The sequence below is a fragment of the Drosophila subobscura genome, chromosome O (assembly GCF_008121235.1).
Source record: "Drosophila subobscura isolate 14011-0131.10 chromosome O, UCBerk_Dsub_1.0, whole genome shotgun sequence".
Taxonomy (NCBI): Eukaryota; Metazoa; Arthropoda; class Insecta; order Diptera; family Drosophilidae; genus Drosophila; species Drosophila subobscura.
In genome coordinates, this window is record NC_048533.1 from 13,207,414 (window position 1) to 13,228,497 (window position 21,084).

The following is a 21,084-nucleotide window of genomic DNA, read 5'->3' on the forward strand; positions in this document are numbered from 1 at the left end:
AACTTGTCACATCCCTAAATTTGTCAAATTTTTCTAGACCCCGCAGTCGAGCTTGAGCACTTGCAATTAGAAAACGTTTTAAGTAATTTCTCCAGAAAAGCAAGATCATAATGGCCTATCAGCTGTACCGCACGTCCACCCTGGGCGCCACGCTGCAGGAGACTCTCGACGAACTCGTTCAGGTAAGTGCAAATGCTGAATTTCTGCAAGTTATATTAATTCTTGCCTTCCGCCGTTGCAGAAGGGCGAAATGACCCCAGCCCTGGCCCGCACGGTGCTCTTTCAGTACGACAAGAGCATGAACGAGGGCCTCAAGCAGAAAGCCAAGTCGCAACTCGCCTTTAAGGCTACGAAGCTGCAATCATACCAAATGTGCGACAATGTGTGGACCCTCAAGCTGAAAGATGTGGAATTCCGCGAGAAAGAAAAAGTCCTCCAGGTCGACAAAGTGAAAATTGTAGCCTGCGTAGCCAAGGAGGAGAAGACAAACAAGAAATTATTGTTCAATGAAGAAAATGCTTAACGAAATAACTGTTCATTAAATAAAATAATATTTCAGTTTCGTGCATCTCTCATTTATTTGTATTAAGTGGAAAGAAAATGGTGGTATTTGTGTCTATGTGTTGTTCTCTATCAAGACAGAGAGCCTCTGTAGAAAGAGACAGAGCCTGGCCACGCTTTTAGGGTTGTGCATCTATTTTTTTTAATCTACATTTTGCTACTGCGATTCTTGGGCTTTCATCTTATTTGTCTTGTTTGCTTTGCCTCTGAATATTTTTATTGGAATTTAATAAAAATTAGCAGGCGCTGCAACAACTCTCAGGGTTGCACTTCAGAGTAGTTTCGATAGTATGGTATCGATATGGAGTCACAGAAAATCATCCCTGATAAAAGTGCATGGCGCAACAAAATAAATTATGAAATAAATGAGTCTGTGGCTGCATTTAGATAGAACTTTCTTAGAAATTAAATGACCTGACTACTTCAGATCATTAGATCGAGTGGCTCCCAAACCAAGAGCTTACTCCAGTTGCTTTGTGACAAGCGGGGCCCTGGGCCATTCAACAACTCGAACTATTTGAACAATTTTGTAGAAAACTCAAATCTTGGCCACGACGAAGAGCTTATAGATTGGGTAGTAATAGATACCCTGCTTCATGCTGTGACCAGGAAAGCAGTTCGAGGGCTTTAATAAAGTTACATAAGATACTGGAGATTCCCAGCAACTGTCTGCAACTGAACTGCTTTCCTTATTAATGCTATTGAAGAACGAAAACAAACAAAAACCAATTGCTTCTATGGTGCTTAATGTTTAGTTTTCCAGACAAAAATACCATCAAGATGAAAGGCTGAAAGTGGCTGTCTGCTCGCCTCCACAGAACTTTGACTTCACTCGAGGCTCTGCGAGGACTTTCATCCACAATCTCTTTGCTGAGTGGGTCAATAGTTTATGGCTTGATCTTGGCTACCATCAGATTAACAAAAGCAACAAAAACTACAACAGGTGGTGCTCAGAGACCCCAAAAACTCAGGCTGAATGCCACCCCCCTACCGACCACCCGACCCCATGTAGCACTCTCTCACTCGCTTCTGCGCCTTGGCTTAATTCAGCAACAAATTGAGAGCATTTTTTCGTCCATTTTTGTTGGTCGGACGGAAACGAAAATGCTTTTCAGTATTTTCAGCTCCTTTGTGGGGCTGGAGTGGCCGTTGGAACCGATGGAGGAGTGCACTTGGCATTTTCTGATTGCCTGGCTCCCCATTTTGACGTGGTTCTACGGCAACTACATAGCTCCGGACAGGACACTCTCGGAGCTCGACATAAAAAGCCTTTTATAATTCTTCCATGTGTGGTACGAAATTAGGGGAATCCTCCACACAAACTGAGTTGACAGTTGGCCCAAAAGCTGGGTTGCTGTTTTCCCTTTTTATCGCATGTGGCCCGTCAATTGCTCCGGAATTTGGAAAGTGACGGTGTGCCCAGACACTTTTGTGCCACACATCAATCAAAGTGCCATTTAGTGGGGCCATGCCCCAGGACTGGGCCAGGTTCTGACTCCAGCACGACACGTGTTGCTTTTTAAAGTGAATCGGTTCCAGTCCCCTCCCCGTCCCAACCACCTGGCAAGCCCTAAGCTTTTGTCAAACAACTATCAACAAGTTTTTTGTCTCTTTTTTTGATGTTTTATTTTTATTTTTGAGGAGGGAGAGGCAAGTGAGCAGAGCCCCAAAGCTGAAGTGCGTCACGTGTCAGCCTAATCCTCGGGGGTCGGGGACTGGGACTGGGACTGAGACTGGGCTAATGAAAACAGCCTTAGCCAAAACAGAACAGGGCAAAAATCGTCCGCAGGGGGAATGGGCAACTTCTAAGACAGGGTGCGCCCACAGGGGCGTGGCTGCCTGGCTGGCTGGCTGCCAGCCATCTATCAACACTTTCCAAACTTTAAATGAGTTTTCAAGCGACAAAAAGTTTTGCCCGAGCCCCCCAAAAACAAAAAAGTACCGCCAAAAACTAAAGAATCGCAGAGCAGAAAGGAATGGCTGTCAGGAGTGGCCACAAAACGCAGTTGAACCACAAAATCGATGACAAAAGACCGAAAGCCAACAGCAAAATGTTGGCCAGAAGTTCAACAGAATCCCAAAAATGAGAAAAAAGGCAAATGGGACACGAGCCAGTGATTCTGGCTTAACAAATACTTGCCAAACAACCCATAACGAGGTAGCCAACAACCAACAACAACAGCGAGGAACTCTGACCAACGACCAGTGTCCGGCACCAAAAAATATTAGGTATATAATTCCTAATACTTGTATATTGTGTTGTGCATACTTAAAGTAGAGTAGAGTGGAGTAGAGGGTAGAGAGACATTGCAGTTTAATCTATGCAAATCCACAAGAAAAACTCATTTTGCGGATTTAAAGTTGATATAAAGTGCGCCACAGCCCCAACAGCAGCAGCAGCAGCCCCAGCAGCCCCAGCAGCAGCAACCCAAAAAATATCCACAAGTAATGTCGTTGACAATATCCGTGGTACTCCTCCGTACTTGTGTATTCACCCAGCCCATCCCACTCCATCCCAACATTCGCATTTATTTTATGGAGAACAACACTCCACTCTACTCCACTCCAGACCAGGCGTCGTTCCGTGTTTCGTGTGAATTTTATGCGGAGAGAACTCAATTCTTTTCGAGTCTCGACTGCCGAGGCCCCCCATTTCCTTTATTTTATGCATTATTATGGAATATTTTATTTTCACTCTGGTTTTATTTTCGCTGGTTTTTTTCTGTTTGTTTTTTTGTCATTGTTGAATTTTTGCTCATTGCAGAGAGGCGGCACCGGGACAGGTCCCAGCTCTGGTCGGGTACCATCCTTAACCCTTTGTCGCGGTCATTAAAATTTACAATACGCCCAGGGGCAAGAACCTCCATGAGGAGCAACTGCACCAGCAGTTGTCGAGTCGCTTTATTCTTTTTGATGCATCAGCAGGAGCGCTGCTGCTCGGTGCAACAATTAGTTTTAATTTTTGGAAAGTTTTTCCAAGTATTTCCGTCTCTTGCCTTTGTTGTTTGGTGATAATTAAGGACAGCTCTAAGCTTTAAACAAAACGATTGCTAAGTGTTAAATACTAGCACATTGAAAGTGATGAAAGAATAGCTTCTGGGAACAATAATATTAAATTCAACAATGGAGCAGGAAAATCTGTGTGAAATGTCATGAAGTGAGAAGTTTTTCTCTCTTACTATAAACTCTATTATATGGTCATTGAATCCTTTATAAATGGAATACTTTAAGACGCTCTTTACCACAGGATGCTGTCCACTTGGGTTTATTCAGAGTCTGCCTTTGGGTCACCGAAAAGAGAAGTGCTGGGCACATACTCCGTCGGCAGAACGCCAGCCAAGAAGTCAGTCCGACAGCAGACTGGCTGAAGAAAGTAGAATGGGCCTCGACGGTGTTGCCCAACTTCAGTGTGGAGCCACAGAAGGTGGCCGCACAACAGAAGAGGCAACGCTCTCAAGAGACGCCCGGACCTGCCGCGAAGCGATCCAGGATTCTACCTAACGTATCCTTCGCGCAGATTGCCAAGGAGAGGACGCTGATAGGCGTTCTCGATAAAGGCAGCGCGGAGGGGAAAATACCCAGAAGCCAATGGAAGTGGGTGGAAGCGGCACTGGCCGACCGCTGCTTCGAGCTTCTAGAGAAGGATCCCGGGCCACCCCCAGTCTGCAAGGACATGGGATGGTTCCAGGGTAATATAAAAGTGGTAGCCTGCGAGGATGAGCGCTCCGTGAAGCTATACAAAGCTGCGGTGGCGCAAATCGGTGAGGTCTACGCAGGGGCGAAGCTCGTCGCTGTAGACTGGAGCGAGGTGCCAAGTAGGCCCAGAGCCCGTATATGGGTACCGGCCACTTTCAAGGAGCCCGAGCGGATCCTAACGATGTTGCAGAGATGCAACCCCACACTGCCAACCTCAGACTGGAAGGTGGCTAAAGTGGAGGCATCAAAGGGCCCCACAAACCAGGCGGTAGTGATCCTGAACAAGGAATCGCTAGCCCCGATCGAGGCAGCCAGGGGAGAGCTCAACTTCGGGTTCAGCTCGGTGACCATGAAGGTCTACAAGTCGGATGCAGCGGCCGAGGCGCGTTCTGCCAACAAACCAGTTGAGCAGGACGTTGCCTCGGAGATCGAGGCACCGGAAGTAGACCCGGAGCCGGAGCCGGCCCTAGAGAGCTACTCCTCGGAGACGGAGCTGCTGCTCGACTTTGAGGCGATGTGTCGGGACGATATCCTCGACGACTCAGGCGCCGATATAACAGTGGTGGAGAATGTTTCTAATGAAGTCTCTGAGGCTTCTGCAGATAAATCTCCACCACTGTAAAGCAGCATCCGCTGCTCTTATACTCCGCTTAGTCGCGAGCGGAGGAGACATAGTCCTAATCCAAGAGCCCTGGGTGGTAGGAGGCAGGGTCTGTGGATTAGCGACAAAGGACTACAACCTAATTGTAGCCCAAACGGAAGGTAAAATAAGAACCTGCATATTAGCAAGAAAGCACTTAAATATCTTTCTGCTCCACAACTTTAGCAACGGCGACAACACGGCGGCCAGCCTAGAGCTACAAGGGACACGCCTGAACCTGGTGTCGTCCTACATGGCTCATGAGGAAAGCGATCCTCCCAGTGACCTCGTTCGCAAGATTGTCAGCGATAGCGAGAGGTCGGACACAAGCCTACTAATAGGCTGCGATGCCAACGCTCACCACACCCAATGGGGAGCTCGGATACAAATGTAAGGGGTGAGTCACTTTTTTTAGCTTCATCCTTAACTCCAACCTATTTATTGGAAATCGGGGTAATGACCCCACTTTCATTATAAAAACCGCCAAGAGGTTATTGACCTCACTCTGTTATCTCACAAACTGTTAGACACTATAAAAGTTGGAGAGTCCTAGAGGACCACTCCTTCTCCGACCACAGGTACATCGAGACAACCCTATCGCTCGAAAGCACCATACCCACTAGCTATGTAAACCCAAGAAAACCAACTGGGATACGTATAGCGCAAAAATGGAGGAATTACTCCCCCCCCTAGCCCCAAAATGCCCGGATACACAAGACGATCTTAATCGTCTTGTGGACAATTTCACGGAAGCTTGCAATAAGGCCTTCATGACAGCTTGCCCCTCGACCAAACCAAGAGGGAAAAAGAAACCCCCCTGGTGGTCTAAACATATAGATACCCTCCGGAAAGACTGCAGGACTCTCTTTAACAGAGCCAAAAGCAGCAGCGAGGTAGCGCACTGGGAAAATTACAAAAGTAAGCTAACCCTTTACAAAAAAGAAACAAGGAGAGCAAAAAGGGCCTCTTGGCATAAATTTTTTGCTCGAAATTGAGGACACGTCAGAAGCCGCAAGGCTACGCAAGGTCCTGTCAAAAACATCCCCTCGGTGGGATATCTCAAGAGAACTGATGGTACGTGGACAAACTCTAGCGAGGACTCCCTACACATTCTTCTCGAAACTCACTTTCCTGGGTGTACGACCATCGAGCCGGCAGACACCCCAAGTGAAGGCCCGGAAACCTCGATGGGGCACATCCTCACAAAACGGAATATAAGCTGGGCAGTAAACAGCTTTAAATCCTACAAATCGCCTGGCCCGGACCAAGTCATTCCGGCTCAGCTACAAAAAGCCGGGGACGTGGCCATCAACTGGCTGCAAAGTATCTTCAGGAAGATACTGACAGTGGGAAAAATCCCCGCGCTTGGCTAAAGGCTAAAATAGTCTTTATACCCAAGGCAGGAAAACCCTCTCACACAACCCCAAAAGACTTCAGACCAATAAGTCTATCGTCCTTCCTTCTTAAAACCTTTGAAAGACTAGTCGGGCTGCAGCTGAGGAAAACCATTAAACCTCAGTGGCTGTCAGGCGCTCAACATGCCTACCGAAAAGGGAAATCCACGGAAACGGCACTCCATGAAGTAATCTCGGCGGTAGAGAAATCTCTTCACGTCAAAGAATACTCCCTAATCGCTTTCCTAGACATTGAGGGAGCTTTTAACAACGTCATACCGGGAGCCATCACAGAGGCACTGACTGACCTGGGGGTGGATCGTCACTTGGTGATGCTCATAGATCAATTGCTCACATGCAGGACAGTGACATCAACAATGGGATCGTCCACTCAGTCAAGGTATGTCAACAGAGGCACCCGCAAGGCGGTGTCCTGTCTCCCCTCTATGGAACATAGCCGTCAATAAGATCTTGTGTGACTTGGAAGGGAGGGCTGCAAGGTGGTAGCATACGCGGACGACGTTGCCATTATCTTCTCGGGAAAATTCCCTCAAACACTCTGCGAACTAATGACCGCAAAGCTCGCACGATTGTCAGAATGGACAAAGTCGCGTGGACTGGGAATTAATCCCTCTAAAACGGAACTTGTGTTGTTTACAAACAAATACAAAATCCCGCCCCTCAACCCCCCAATACTAAACGGATGCAGGCTCTCCTTCAGCGACAGTGCCAGTTACTTAGGGTTGGTAATTGATAAAAAGCTCAGCTGGAACCTAAGCATCAAAGACAGAGTGAAGAAGGCTACGATAGCCCTCTACACTTGCAAGAAGGCCATTGGGCTAAAATGGGGCATGAACCCAAGAATAGTCCAATGGATCTACCTAGCAATAGTTAGACCAATACTGCTCTACGGAGTCATAGTGTGGTGGACTGCCCTATCGAAGGGACCATCACAAAACAACTAAGCAAGGTGCAGCGAACTGCAGCCTTAAGCATCAGTGGAGCTCTGAGCACAACGCCAACGGATGCGCTAAATGCTATACTTTGCCTGCAGAGCCCTGACCTTGCAGGTAAGGAGCAGGCAGAAATGGCAGCAATCCGTCTCAGAGACTCCGACCAATGGGTGTCACATCGCACCGGCCATGCATCCATCCTAAATGGAAACAACATCGTCCCTGCAAAAACGGACTACTGCGTTCCGAGGGAGTATACAGATACCCCCTTTGAGACAATCATCCCTCACAGAAACGACTGGCTTGAGGGACCGCCTGGTCCAAAGGAAGCCATTCAAATTTTTACTGATGGCTCAAAGCTTGACAACAAGGTCGGAGGAGGAATATACTCCGAACTGCTGAATATAAGCTACTCCTTCAGGCTCCCGGATCACTGCAGTGTCTTCCAAGCGGAGGTCATAGCGATCAAGGAAGCTCTGAGCTGTCTTCAGGAACTAACCCCTGAAGCGACTTACATAAACATCTACAGTGATAGCCAAGCTGCAATCAAATCATTGAATGCGATAACGACAAGCTCGGCCACAGTTGCGAACTGTCGCAAATCTCTTCACGAGATGGCTTATCAGTTCGTCATCAGCCTAATATGGGTCCCGGGCCACCAGGACATTGAAGGCAACTGTATAGCAGATGAGCTGGCCAGAGCTGGAACAACAATCCCCCTTCTCAATGATAAGGAGGATATTCGTATGCCAATGGCCACCTGCAAGCTCAGAATAAAAGAACATTTTAAGAAACTTACAAATGACAGATGGCAAACTGTGCCACTATGTCGCATAACTCGGCAAACATGGCCTAACATAAATAGGAAGCGCACCGATGAGCTCTGCAAACTCAGTAGGAGTAGGTGCAGCTCAGTCATACGCTCCCTTACGGGACACTGGCTAATAGGCACACATGCAAACAGGCTGGGAGCCCCTTATAACGATTTCTGTCGAAGCTGTAGAGATGAGGACGAGGAGGAGACTGTGGAACACCTTTTCTGCTCCTGCCCGGCTCTCAGTAGAAGGAGACTCCAATACTTGGGCTCTCCTTTTCTAAATGACATTTCGGACATGTCTACAATAAGTCCCAGACGGATCGCAGGCTTCATAAGGGCATCCGGATGGGATAATGGATAAAATAGGGTCTCACGGGAGAGAAGGGAGCGAAACATGCGGTATCACAATGGGCCGAAACCGGCCTAAGTGTGTCGGGTCTCTGACAATCCCCGACAGCCGCCTCAACCTAACCTAACCTTGGGTCACCTCATGCATGCGGGAATCCCATTTCCATTTCCATCACTGGCACTCACTGGCTGGCAGTCTGTCATGCAAATTGGCAGCTTAATGCCCTTTTCGGTTCAATGACTCCATGGAAAATCAACTCAGCGACGACACAGTGTGTGGGGGAAAGTGTTTAATATGCTGCACATTTTGTTCGCCTGCGGCTGCTTGCAGTCCACAAAATTTCAGCTAGAAAAGCGGAGACATTGCTTCGCTTCTAGTGGCACAAATATTTTCCAAGCAAGCAAAAATGTTTGCCAATCACACAGAAACACAAACACACAAACATAGAGAAAGAGAAAGTGGAGAAAGAAACAAGGTTTAACCGCAAAATGTCCATAAAGTTCATGGTCATTGGCTCATCATCGAACGCACTCAGACAGTGGTACACGATGGAGGAGGCGATGGAACTACATCTCTACATCTCCAGACAATCATTGGGGCAGAAGACTTGGCTTCCATCTTCCATCATTCCTTACTCAAGTTGACTGCATTTTTTTTTTTTCCAAGTTGTGCTCTTTGCAGCGAATGTCCTCGATCCAATCATAGCTGCACATACTAGTATGTCCAAGTGGAAATAAAATGTTGAGGAATTTATCTCTGAGCCAAAACTTTAGTTTAATTGAATTTAAACTTTTCATCTCTATTGGCTAGCTGGACACTTGTATTTTTGGAGACCTTTTGTTGGGGGGTTTTAATTTAATTGAAATTCATTTTCATGTAGCAGCTGCCTTTAGGCTTTGGTTTTCGGTTTCTATATTTTTAATTGCTCTATGCAAATCTTTTGATGGCCGGGCCCACCGCATGGCATCCCTAAAAACATTAAGCACACAAATCTACATAAATGATATTTTATTTTGTTTTCGGGGTGGTTGTTACTACTTTTATTATTTGGACTCGTTTCACCATTCATTTAATCTTTTATTGCCATAAACTGATGACAAATGTTTATCCCCCGAGGCCCCTAAAAAGCAAATGAAAACACAAGCATTGGGTAAAATTGTAAATCAATCAACAGCACATTGAACAATTCTCTTGTCGCCTAAAGGGGGTGGAAATAAGTTTTGTTATAAACTAAAAAGCGTCCTGGGTATTATTTTATTTTTTAATTAGAAATAAATTTGTTGTGGCTTTGCCACAGGAGGAAGTTTTGAATTGAAGGAATAATAAAAACAGGAGAAAGGTAATGCAGGTTTTCTGCTTCCAGGCCGTACATTTTGGAACTTTATGTGTCCAACATTAATTAGTTAATCATTCCTCAACTTAAATCTGTGGTTCCCAAAATAAGCTTTACTTTTTTGGTTTCTCTCAACCTTAAATCCCTTTGCGTTTGTTCAATTTCCGCTGGTAAGTTGCATCCAAGTTTCCAAAATTCTTTATAGAGTAACGCAACGCCGGAACTGCCACAAAGCAAGTGCTTGCTGCGGGGGTTTATTTTATTTGGGGTTTTATTCCATGGAAATAAAATAAAATTCAGGCGAAATTTGCCGCGCACTTGTTTGCATGCGCATGCATGAATAAATATTTTATTTTATTGCATACTTGGGAGGCACGGACCCGAACACTGCCACATGCCGAACTCCACCACCGCTTGGGTACTCTCGGGAAGGAGGGAACTCTCTGAACTAGAAAGTTTTATTTTACGGATTACTATAGTTTGCACTGCCGGAGAGAGATACTCGAGAGCAGAGCAGAGTTTTTGTTTACGATTCCGAGTTGACAAAAGCCAATGATTATGGTGCTACAAAGTTGATTTGCCTGACAGAGTCTGACAGAGTTTCGAGCACCTATAATCCACTCCAATGAGCCATAACTCTGACTAACCCGAATTAAAATCTGCCAGCAAAAATGCCACAAACCCAAATCAAGTTTGAAAAATGGAAACACATAACTGTGAGCGAGAGAGGGAGAGGGGGAGTGTGTGCTGCTCATTTCGGGAGTCGAGTTTTGGTAACTTTCCTTTGTGTTGTGAAAGTTTTTGGGTACAAAACTAAGTCACACTCGCAGTGTGGGAAAGCTGATGCCCTTTTCTTTTTTTCGGGTTGCCAGTTTCCCTTAGCCTTTAATGGAATCGTAAAGCTGCTGTTTGTTTTCGGGCAAGGGCGGGGCCATGGAACCCACTCTGGCTGAAAGCGGAGTGGACTCGCATGAAGGCTACTCCGATTACGTTTCCAAGTCGTTTCCCATACGCAGCGTTGTCGTCGCTGCTTTGCTGCTCATACGCAACGTTGTCGCAGAGCAGCGGATTTCTGCATTAATTAGAGCAACGGTTGCGAGGCAGCTAGCGCTGAGAGTCGAGATTGCGTGTCGGCGCGGCTCTGCATGCAACCGTGGTGACGCCGTGTGGCAATTAAAATGCTGCTATCGAATATTCATTAAAGCCCAATTGTGGCACAAAGGACAGCTGGCTTTTGGCCATTGTGGCATTATGGCAGCTTAAAGCGACACAGAAAAGACGCTGCCATGTTGCAGCAGGTGTTGCAGGGCTTCCGCAGTGGCAGCAAAGTGACAGTCAGGAATCTAAAATCCTGCACAGCTGCTCCAAAATTGCAAATGGAGCCAGCAAAGTGGCGCAGTAAAGTTGGCCAAAATGGGAAACTGAGGAAAGGGCGAATGATTTGGACAGTTGCAAAAGTTTCGGGGGGGCATCGCAAATCTGCCGGCATAATTATTATGAATTATGCAGCAAATAAGTTGGCACGGCTACTAATGGACCTGCCCGCGGCCTGTCGGTCCCAAGACTTCCTTGCCGGCGGCTTTAAAGGTAATGCAACTAATTGACAAATGATGATAAAGTGTCTTGGACAGCCACTCGCCTTCACTTCAGTGTACAACATTTTCTTAACGCTCCCTGACGTGCCCGAGACTGGCCAGTTGCCTGCCCTGCGCCCTCGCCACGCTTTTATGTCCGATAAAAGCTTTGTTTGTGCTGACGGAAACGGATGTTAACTGCCAGACCGAATGGCCACTGACATGGCCGGCAAAGGGCGAGGGCGAGGGTGCTGGCTCCTGGGTCCTTCGAGGAGACCGGAGCACCCGACCGGAGGTCAAGCTCACTAAATAAATATTTTTACATTCTCTGGTAATTGCCATTCCCTCTCTCAAGCCTGGCCCAGGGTATCAACCGTTTCACTTGCTGGAGGGTTCTCTTCTCCTGTTTGATTTATGGAGTGCCAAAATGCGTTCACCTTTACCCCACACCTCTGCTCTTTCCCGGCTGGCTGACTTTAAAGCGTCAAATTAAAAATCCCATTAAATGAAATATTCAACAGAGTTTTCCCAGAATTTCAACCCTACTCCGACTTTCATTTAATTATGCACAGCAGGCCATCCTGGGGCATCCTGGGGCATCCCGCCTCAAATCGTAATTTCGAATATTTTAATCATCAGTGTATCCTCGTGCAGTGGTACCTCGCTCGCAGCTACAAGTTTGTGTCACAATTTTGAAATATTTTCATGCCTATCTGGTGCAGTACCAAAAATAAATGTGCGCCCGTCGCCTGTGCTAAGTGTCCCATAAAATACTTCCGCAACGGAACTTTAAACTGTTGTGCGATATATCAGACGATATTTTGTTGGCTATTTTTGTGAGTTTTATCTTGCTGAAGAAACGTTTTATTGCGGAGTTTTTTTGGGTTGGAATTTCAGAGTTTATTTTAAATTTAAACAAAATTCGAGTGAACTTATTTGCTTTGAAGAAGTTATGTCGGAGTATGGTAAAAAAAGGAGGGAAGTCTTAGTGGAAAAAGAATTAATTGCAGTGCAGGTCGAATTCCCATTTGCAACGAAACTCATTTGGAAATTCATGTGAAATCTTTGATGAAATATGCCACTCAATATTTGTAACATTTAAGCCGAAACTTTCCATAAAACTCAGTTCAACTCTTAGATACACTCATTAAAAGTTCCAGCATCTCTTCCATCATCGTGACCAAAGTTTCTGGGTATCCCAAGACCAACCGTAGCCTAATCCTCAAGGTTCTCTTTGCCCGCTTTGCTCTTTTTCCAGTTCAGGTAAGATATCTCTGTCTTGATTAATGAACACGCAAGAAAAGGAATCTTTCTTTTTATTTTCTTTTGCTTTTTTCCATTCCCCACTTAATTGCTGTAATTTGTATAATTAAAAAATTTCGCATCCTCTTGTGCAAATTTGAAGCCCGTAACTTTTCTGTTATCTTCCCTTCTCGTCTCGTCTCGAATAAATTGGCTCAATTTACAATGGTTCGTTGGTCCGCATGAAGGTCCGTCTCTTGAGCTGTGTTCAGGGGCACAACTGCGCTGAGGGATTTTCATGAGCCGAGAGCAACAATCATGTTATGATGCTCAAGCGATAGTGGGAGCTGGGCCACTTATTACCCCCGAAAATGGGCACGCATGACCCCATTGAGTGCCATAGGGAACCCATATCTCCTAATCAGCTTAGGTATTTTGCATAGCATTAGCATTCCCTATTAATATACTATGTATGCTGTTATTCTATGCGTAGAGCGTAGAACATGGAACGTGGAACGTGTGTGGTGTAGAGCGGTGCCCTTGTGCACTGAGCGAATGTAATGAAAGTTGTAAAAGAAGAGCCAAAAGTGTAGAAGGGATGGTGTTTTTATTCTGGAAAGTAGATCCTGGCATTATTTTAGATTTACATGGGATATATTTTATATAATTTTGTACTCTGCACTATTTCCTCCGAGTGTATTTCCGTTGATGAAGTGCCGCGCAGCTGTTGTGCCGCTCCGCCCCTGTGTTTTCTTCGTGCCTCATCCATGTCTCCTTCTCGTCCTGTGCGTGCCTGCCATTTAATTAACTGCACAGACAACATTTTGCAATCTCTGCTGCTAGCGAGGACTCCCCTCCCTACCAATTCCAATGTCGACTGGCAAATCCGAAATGCTGTTATAATATTGCAAACAAGCTGTTGGGCTTACAAAATTTAATCCCATGTCTGTCTGTCTGTCTGTCTGTGGCTCTAAAAACTAATTGAAATTGCCATATTTCATGCATAATGTACAAGCTTTATACACGAGTTTGTCTGTATCTTCTACAATCTCTCTTCTACATAACATAACATTTGTTAATGCCATTGGATTTTCGCAGCATTAGTGAGGGGAGGTGGATGGTGGCTGCCACTGTACACGTTTGCTGAAGACGTGATGTCAATTGGAAGCGAATCGTCTTGGGTTGATCAGAGCGACAACAAAACGCCAAGCACACACTTGCTGAATTTTTCATGAAGGCGTGGAAAAAGTGTCAAATAAAATTTCACACCAAATGGAAATGCTGCCCAATGTTGCAAAAGAGAGAGGAAGGCAGGGAGTGGACTCACACTTAGCAGTAGTAGCCACAGTAGTAGGCGGCACAGGGATCGAAGGGCTTGCCCCGACGTGTTATCGAATCGAGTGGCGGCGGCGGCATCTCGAGCAGGGCGCGTCGCTTGCGCTGGGCGTCGGTTAGGCCATCGGGGCCGAGGACTGGACCGCTCTGCTTGCCCTTCGGGCCCTTGCCATCGGCTGGGTTCCAGGGCTTGGAGAGTGCGCCCGTCTTTTGGAGGTACTTCATCATGTCCACGCCCTTCTTCTTTTTCTCGACTTCCTTCTGCTTCATCTCCTTTTCAGCATTGGCCGCCTGCTGCTGTGCTTTTATATAGCGCTGTGGCATTCTCACAGGAATGGGACCACCACCTCCGCCTCCTCCTGCCCCGCCTGCTCCGCCTCCACGCGCGACTGAGGCTAGTGTCCCCTTGAGACCTCCGCCTGCAGCAGCGGCGGCCACCTTGGCAGCCACACCCTTTGGGAATCCCTTCCATCCGGTTGCACCACCGCCACCACCTCCTGCTCCACCCCCACCACCGCCAGCGGCACCTCCACGACCTCCTCGACTGGCTCCTCCTGGCCCCGCCGGCATCGGGCCACCCTGAGCGGATCCCCAGATGCCTGGCGGCTTCGGCCTGCCCCCAGGCTGGGCGGACGCACCGTGTGGTCCACCGCCACCCCAGCCAAAGAGTCCATCCTCGAAGACATTCTCGCCGGGCGAGCCAAAGGCCGTGGCCACATACCGATCGCCAGCGGCACAGTTGTACGCTCTCCAGTAGGGATTCTGCTTCGCAGGATACTTGGGCGGCGGCGGCACTTTGTCCTTTTTGCTAGTCTGAGTGCCTCGGTTACCGGTGCGAGTCTTGGGCCGACGGTACGGCTGCTCGGTGCCCGCTGGGGGCGTCACATCGAAGTTAAACTCCAAGTCGCTCTCGCTGGTGTCCGTGAGGATCAGCTGATCGGCACAGGGGGCTATGCAGTGGCGCTGGCACTCCTTGTTCAGGGCGCGGAACAGCTGCTGCTTCTCCATGGTGTTGCGGCAGGTGCACATCATCAGCGTCTGGCGGCAGGTGCACTTCCTGAAGCCCTTCTCTTTGAGGATCCGCTTGAGCTGGCGCAGCGCCACCGCCAGCTCGCTCTTGACCACCCGAAAGGTGATGGGTTTCTGGCGCATCCCGAGCGTACTCAACGGTCGCAGAGTGACAAAGATCTCGCCGTTCTTCTTGCACACATTCAGCACCGGCTGCTGCAGCTCCTTGGCCAGCTCCTCGGCCTCGGCTGTCTTGCACTTCTGGAAGGCCGACTCTCGGGTGGAGTCCAGCAGAAAGAACTTCATCAGCTTCTTGATGGGCCGACGTATGGCGCCGGGTCGCCAGCCCATCTTGCGCGCCTCGTAGCTGCTGCTCCAGGCCCAACCGTGGTTCCTGGAGACGCCTCCCGGCTGGCGAACGCAATGCTTGTGGCGTCCGGTCACGGTGCGGCTGTTGGTGGGTTGCTTGGCACAGCTTGGGACGTGCAGAGGCTTCCGCGGGGCCTGCATCTTCTCCTTGGGGACGTTCTTGCGATCGTCTTTGTCCGGCGTTTTGGGCTCCTCTTCCTTGTTCTTCTTCAGCTCGCAGTTCTCATCGAACTCGGACATCTTTTTGGTGTCTTTGATGTCGTAGAGGTCGCGCAGCTCGGAGAATACCTTGGCCAGATACGGTCGACAGTCCTCGCTGCTGGACTTGTTCACCACGCAAAAGTCTTCGGTTGGCTGCGGCTCCACCTTGGGGCACTTGGCCTGCACCTTGTCTGACTTGAAGATGTCGGCGCACAGTTTCCTGATGCGACAGTGGGCGCAGAGCTTCCCGAACTTGCAGGTGCAGCGACAGGGTGGACACTCGTCGGTGCCTCCGGCCTCCTTATCCTTGACCGCCTTGTCGCACGGATCCACGCAGTAATCGTCGATGGTTGGCGGCGGTTTGCCCAGGAACTCCAGCAGAATCTGATCTGCCGTCAGCTTCTTCTCCTTGTGCCGTTCCTCGATTACGGGTATCGGCTTGATGCCACACTTGGGGCAGGAAGCGAACTTTGGCATCCACGACATGTTGGTCAGGCACACGGGACAGAAACGGATGGGCTTGATCTCCGGCTTCTTGCCGTCGCAGTCTGCAATGGGCATTGGGATACGATTCTGCCGGTTGGGCAAATACGTAAAGCAGGGCAAATGGGGCTCTCCCGGCATCTTCATGTCCACGGGCATGTGAGTGTCTCGGCATGGACTCATATCGAACTCCTCAGGATTGCGACACGGCGGCTTGGGAGGCGGTGCGCTGCCCGTGGCTCTGGTTATGGAGTCAATCAGCTGCTCATACTCCACGGCCATTTTCTGTAGAGTATTTGTGGTGGAAATTATCAATGGAAAATCACATCCCACCTCGCACAACCCACCTTTAGTTCACAGCATGCCGGAATCCCCGATGGCCTGTCCGTCATCATTTTGTTGGGATCGAAGGTGCCGGCATTTTGGCTGCGATATCGCTGCAGATCCAGGCGCAGGCGCTCATCACCCGGCTCTGAATCGAGGGCATCCAGACAGGGATCGCAGGGACTGGGACTGGGACAGTGCTGCGACTCGCCCATCACGAACATGATGTCCTGCGGATTTATGCTCTTGTCCATGTTCCGCTTGCACTCGCTCTCTCCCACCCTGCGGAAGGAAGAAAGGATTAGCATTCGATCTCCCTGGGTGTCTCAGTTGACCTACTTTGGTTGGTCATCGCAGCGGATGACCAGGCGACAGAGCATCTCCAGCTGCCCGGCCGGCTCCCCTGCCTTGCCCAGCAAACACGTGTCCACATGGATGATGTCACTCATCTCAGTGTCAATGCGCTCCGTGACCATGGCTGGAAAGGATATCTGCCCATTGCCCACTGGGCGATCCATGTACTTCACCACGAACGTCATGCCGCACTCCTCGATTGTCTTTCGCAGGTTCTTGGGCGTTGTCTGAAACTCCAACCCGCTGCCCGGCTTGAACTCGTTGACATTGATGCGGCTCGAGGTGAGCGTCAAGGGCATGCGATTGAAGTTCACATCGATGGCCAGTCGCTTAGGATCGCTGATCTCAACGCCCTTTGCCTCCAGATTGGTCACCACAACGTCAAAGATAAATGTTGGCGGTGGCTGGGCCATCGTTTGCCTTGGCCGCTCGGCTGGCGGGGCCGCAGCGTCCGCGGGATCGGGCTCTGGCGCAGATAACAAAATCATAGACTTGGCCCTTGGCCTTCCTACCTTAACATTAACCATCGTTAACTAGAGTTTAATTGCTGTCAATCGAGAATTTTGTTCAGCTGAGAGAGGGTTCTGTTGCACTCCGGGATATTGTGTAATTTTTTGGGTGTGCTTAAATTTTTATTTACTTTATAATTTTTTTTAAGAGACTTAATACACTACTATGATAAAACTGATATACTAAACAGACGTTTCGATGTTTCCTACGTTGCGAACGTTAAAACAAACTGAACTTTCATTAAATAAATCTCTGAGTTGACAGTTTGGGAAGCATTTAGGATGCGGCTACTTCGATTCAGCTTCAGCCTGCCCAGTCCCTAGTCCAGCCACTGTAATCCCTCTTTGCCCAAAAAAACAAGCCACAAATTCCTTTTATATCTACTTATTCACTGTTTATTTATTTTTAGCCGCAATTCGCATTTTCCTTATTACTCTGCGTGCTAAGCCGCGCCAGGCTGTGCCACTAAATCGATTGAAGTTGTCCTCGTTGCGACCCCGGCCAAGGCGCAGGGGGGCGGCTGGATTTGTGCCCCAGACTCTGGGATGCCTACGCGTAGGCGCTTCGCCGTGCTGGCCCCCACCCAGGTAGCCAAAGACACCGTCCTCGAAAGCAGTCTCCAGATGGTCGCCAAAGGCAGTGCCCATGTAGCGTTCACCCACTCCGCAGTCGAAGGCGCGCCAGTACCGACTCTGCTGGATGGGGTAGAGTGGTGGAGGCGGCGCTTGGTCCTTCTTGCTCGTCTGTGTCCCGTGGTTGAAGGTGCGCTTCTTCCTCCTGGACTGCCTGTGGGTGCCCGCGGGTGGCGTGACATCAAATTCGAACTCCATCTCGCTGTCACTGGTGTCCGTGAGGATCAGGCGATCGGCACAGGGCTCTCTCTCTGGTGGCAGGTGCATTTCTCGAAGCCCTTCGCCTTGAGGTGTCGCTTGAGCTCGCTTAGAGCCCGGGCCAGCTCGCTCTTGACGATTCTGAAGGTGATGGGATGCTGCTCCACTCCCAGTGTGCTGAGCGGGCGCAGGGTCACGAAGATCTCGTGGTTCCGCTTGCACACATTCAGCACGGACTGGCTTTGGAGCTCCATCTCCTTGTTCTTGTCTGCCAGCTCCCGGCACACGCTAAACCCACTCCGGTGCGCCTCTTGATCCAGGAAGAACTTCATCACTCTGCTGGTGGATCGCGCAATGACACCGGGACGCCAGCCATGCTTCCGTGCCTCATCGGTGTTCATCCAGCCCCAGCCGTGGCGCCGTGGCACTACTCTATCGCCGGACAGACACTTTTTGTGGCCCGACTTGTGGCGCTCCTCCAAGGCACCTACGGAGACACCTCGGTGCATCGCGGTGGCCGCCTGCTCCCTCTCTAACTTTCTCTTGCTGGGCCTGGGCATTGTCGGCATAGACTGAGTGCAGCGCGCCTGCAGTTCCTTGGCCTTCCGAGCAGCGTTAATCTGATAGAGATTGATGAGTTCGGAGAATACGCGTGTGAGGTACGGACGACAATTCTCCGGGGGACCAGTGATCACCGCAAAATCTTGACCCGTCTGCGGCTTGGGGCACTCATTTTCGGTCTTTTCCTGTGGCTGAAATAAATCTTCGCAAAGTTTCCTTATGCGGCAGCGGACACACTTTTTGCCGCTCGTGCAGGTGCAGCAACTGGCCCTCCAACCGACCCCGTCCCCGGCCCCACCCATCTGCTGCTTTTTCTTGTCGCAGGGATCGTGGCAGAAATCTTCATTCTCTGAGTTGCCTTTTCCCTTGCGCAGCTGCTCCTCGATGATCTTGTCCGCTGTCAGCTCCACCGTGTGCCGCGGCCCCAGCACTGGCATTGGCTTCGTGCCGCAGCTGTGGCACGCGGCGTACTTGGGCAGCCAGGACATGGAGTGCAGACACCTGGGACAGAAGCGGATTGTCTTGATTTCCAGCTTCTCCGTGTCGCCCAGTGGCACGGGTATAGTGCGTTCCTCTTGGGCATGAACGGACATCCTGCGAGATGGCGAATCCTCTTCGAGTCGACGCATCGTACAGGGGGATGGCTTAAGGTCTTTGACCCTATCGACCACCGACTGAATGATGCCTCCATACTGTTCTGTCAGCTGCCGCAGGCGTCCGAAGTAAGACTTCTCCTGCGGCTCGGGCTCATCGTAGTCGACCCTCGAGTTCAGTCTCGAGCTTCGATAGCGCGAGAGATCCAATTCAAGACGCTCATCGCCTGGCTCGGTCTCTAGTTGATCGTCGCATGGATCTGAAGGAATTTCACACCTTTCGGGGGAACCAATCATAAACATAATGTCCTGCTGGTTGATGGACGGTCCCAGATTGACACACGTGGGACGTCTCTTGCTGCCTGTGTCGGGTCTAAGGAATGACTGTAAATAAAATCTCCCTGCAAACCTCTCTCCCCCACTACTTACTCTATTTTTGGATCCTCGCACTTGATGGTGAGTCGCAGCATGACTTCCACGGTGCCGACAACCCCTTCACGGCTTCGCAGCTCGCAGGAACCGCCGAACATCACGTCGCCCATCTGCTCACTGATGCGATCGGTAAAGTCCTGCGGGAGCTCCACCTTGCCACTGCCCAGGGTGCTGGCAGCCAGTCGCACGGTGATGGGCAGCCCATTGGCCTCCAGGGTTTCCCTCAACGCTTTGGCACTGTCCTTGAACTCGGTCTGACTGGTGGGCGTGAACTCCCGCACGTTGATGCAGCTGGCGGTGAGGCTCAGGGGCACCTTGCCAAAGTGCACGGCCACCTGCAGGTGCTTTGGTTCGCGGATCTCCGTATGGGGCAGCTCCAAGTGGCAAACGACAATGTCGCACAGGAAGTTGACGGCCATTGCTGCAGTCGGAATTTAAATTAAAGAATGTGGAAAGCTTTTTCCCTGCAATTTGAATGCAATTCCCGAAATGTGTTCAAGTGTCAAAATGTAAAAAGAAAATTGTAAAAGTATACCGTACAATTTATTGAATGAATGTCTGACTTTAGCATCGAAGCTGAAAATCAAACTGGGATCAAGCAGCTCCAAATTGAATGCTGAACTTCGATGACCTCTCAGCCAGCCGCTGGCCCCCACAGCGAACCCAAGCGAATGTCGAGGGTGTCTGGCTCTTGGCCAAAGGCAACAAAAAAATGTTATTCTAATTACTTGAAGCAAACCCCTCACGGACACTCTCTAGCCTGTTGCACCGGCGAGGGCATTACCCCAAGTACTGCCTCAGTTTTTCACCCTTACGTTGAACCTACAGAAATTTATTACCTCCGCTTGTCAGTGCACTGCAAGAAAATGTACTCCTTATACTCCGACAGTGTCCCACCTTAGTGTGGAGGGTTTGTTTCCCTCAGTGTTTGGGTTTTTGTAAGCGGCTTAGCACGCAAGGCATGCCACGCCCACTAAAGTGTGCCACAATTTATCATATTAGGGACCCGCAGCTCACACGCTTATCTAAATTAAGTTCAATTTTAATTAAATTTCGCGCATTAAGTCTAACGCCTATCGGTGCCCTGGCAGCCGCTGCACCTCTGCACACTTTCCCCCCCTCACGTCACCCAACGTCCCACGATTTCTCATCGAACTATTCAAATTTGCAAAATGGGTGGGTGAGTGGCAGGTTTTGCATAGGAAACATTTCAAAATTTGTCCAAAAATGCTGAACCGCAAAACGAAAACGATTTTCCGAGGAAGGAGAACAGAACAGAGCAGAATAGACTCCACTCCTCCGGCTAACTAAGCCGATTTAATTGGATACAAATTAGTGCAGCCAAGTGGGTGGGTATCCAGAGGGGGGTGGTCCGTTAGGGGTGGCTTTTGGGGTAGCTGCTGGCCATACAATATCAAATTGGTTCCATGGACGCGCAGTTCGCTTCTATGTATATGTTTGGTTTGTCGAGTGTTTGGCCGGGCTCTGCTGGCCAAGTGGAAGCCACTCGTGCATAAATTATCCA

General features: G+C 49.3%; 3 protein-coding genes across 3 annotated transcripts; 1 reads left to right on the forward strand and 2 right to left on the reverse strand.

Moving 5' to 3' along the window:
- Positions 1–51: 51 nt before the first annotated feature.
- Positions 52–523, forward strand: LOC117898977 (transcription initiation factor IIA subunit 2-like). Its single transcript, XM_034808718.1, has 2 exons — positions 52–182; positions 242–523. The coding sequence occupies exons 1-2, from the start codon at positions 111–113 to the stop codon at positions 521–523; spliced, it is 354 nt and encodes a 117-aa protein (XP_034664609.1). The 5' UTR covers positions 52–110.
- Positions 524–13,616: 13,093 nt separating this feature from the next.
- Positions 13,617–17,337, reverse strand: LOC117897823. The gene is made up of 3 exons (XM_034806876.1): positions 16,619–17,337; positions 16,303–16,561; positions 13,617–16,240 (listed from the first exon to the last, which is right to left on the reverse strand). Exons 1-3 carry the CDS (start codon positions 17,158–17,160, stop codon positions 13,889–13,891), a joined length of 3,153 nt encoding a protein of 1,050 aa, XP_034662767.1. The 5' UTR covers positions 17,161–17,337; the 3' UTR covers positions 13,617–13,888.
- Positions 17,338–17,520: 183 nt separating this feature from the next.
- LOC117898178 lies at positions 17,521–20,032 on the reverse strand. The gene is given in 3 exon segments (XM_034807386.1): positions 17,521–18,026; positions 18,029–19,500; positions 19,557–20,032. Coding segments are annotated over 3 exon segments (2,382 nt in total). The 5' UTR covers positions 19,979–20,032; the 3' UTR covers positions 17,521–17,538.
- Between the last annotated feature and the right edge of the window lie 1,052 nt (positions 20,033–21,084).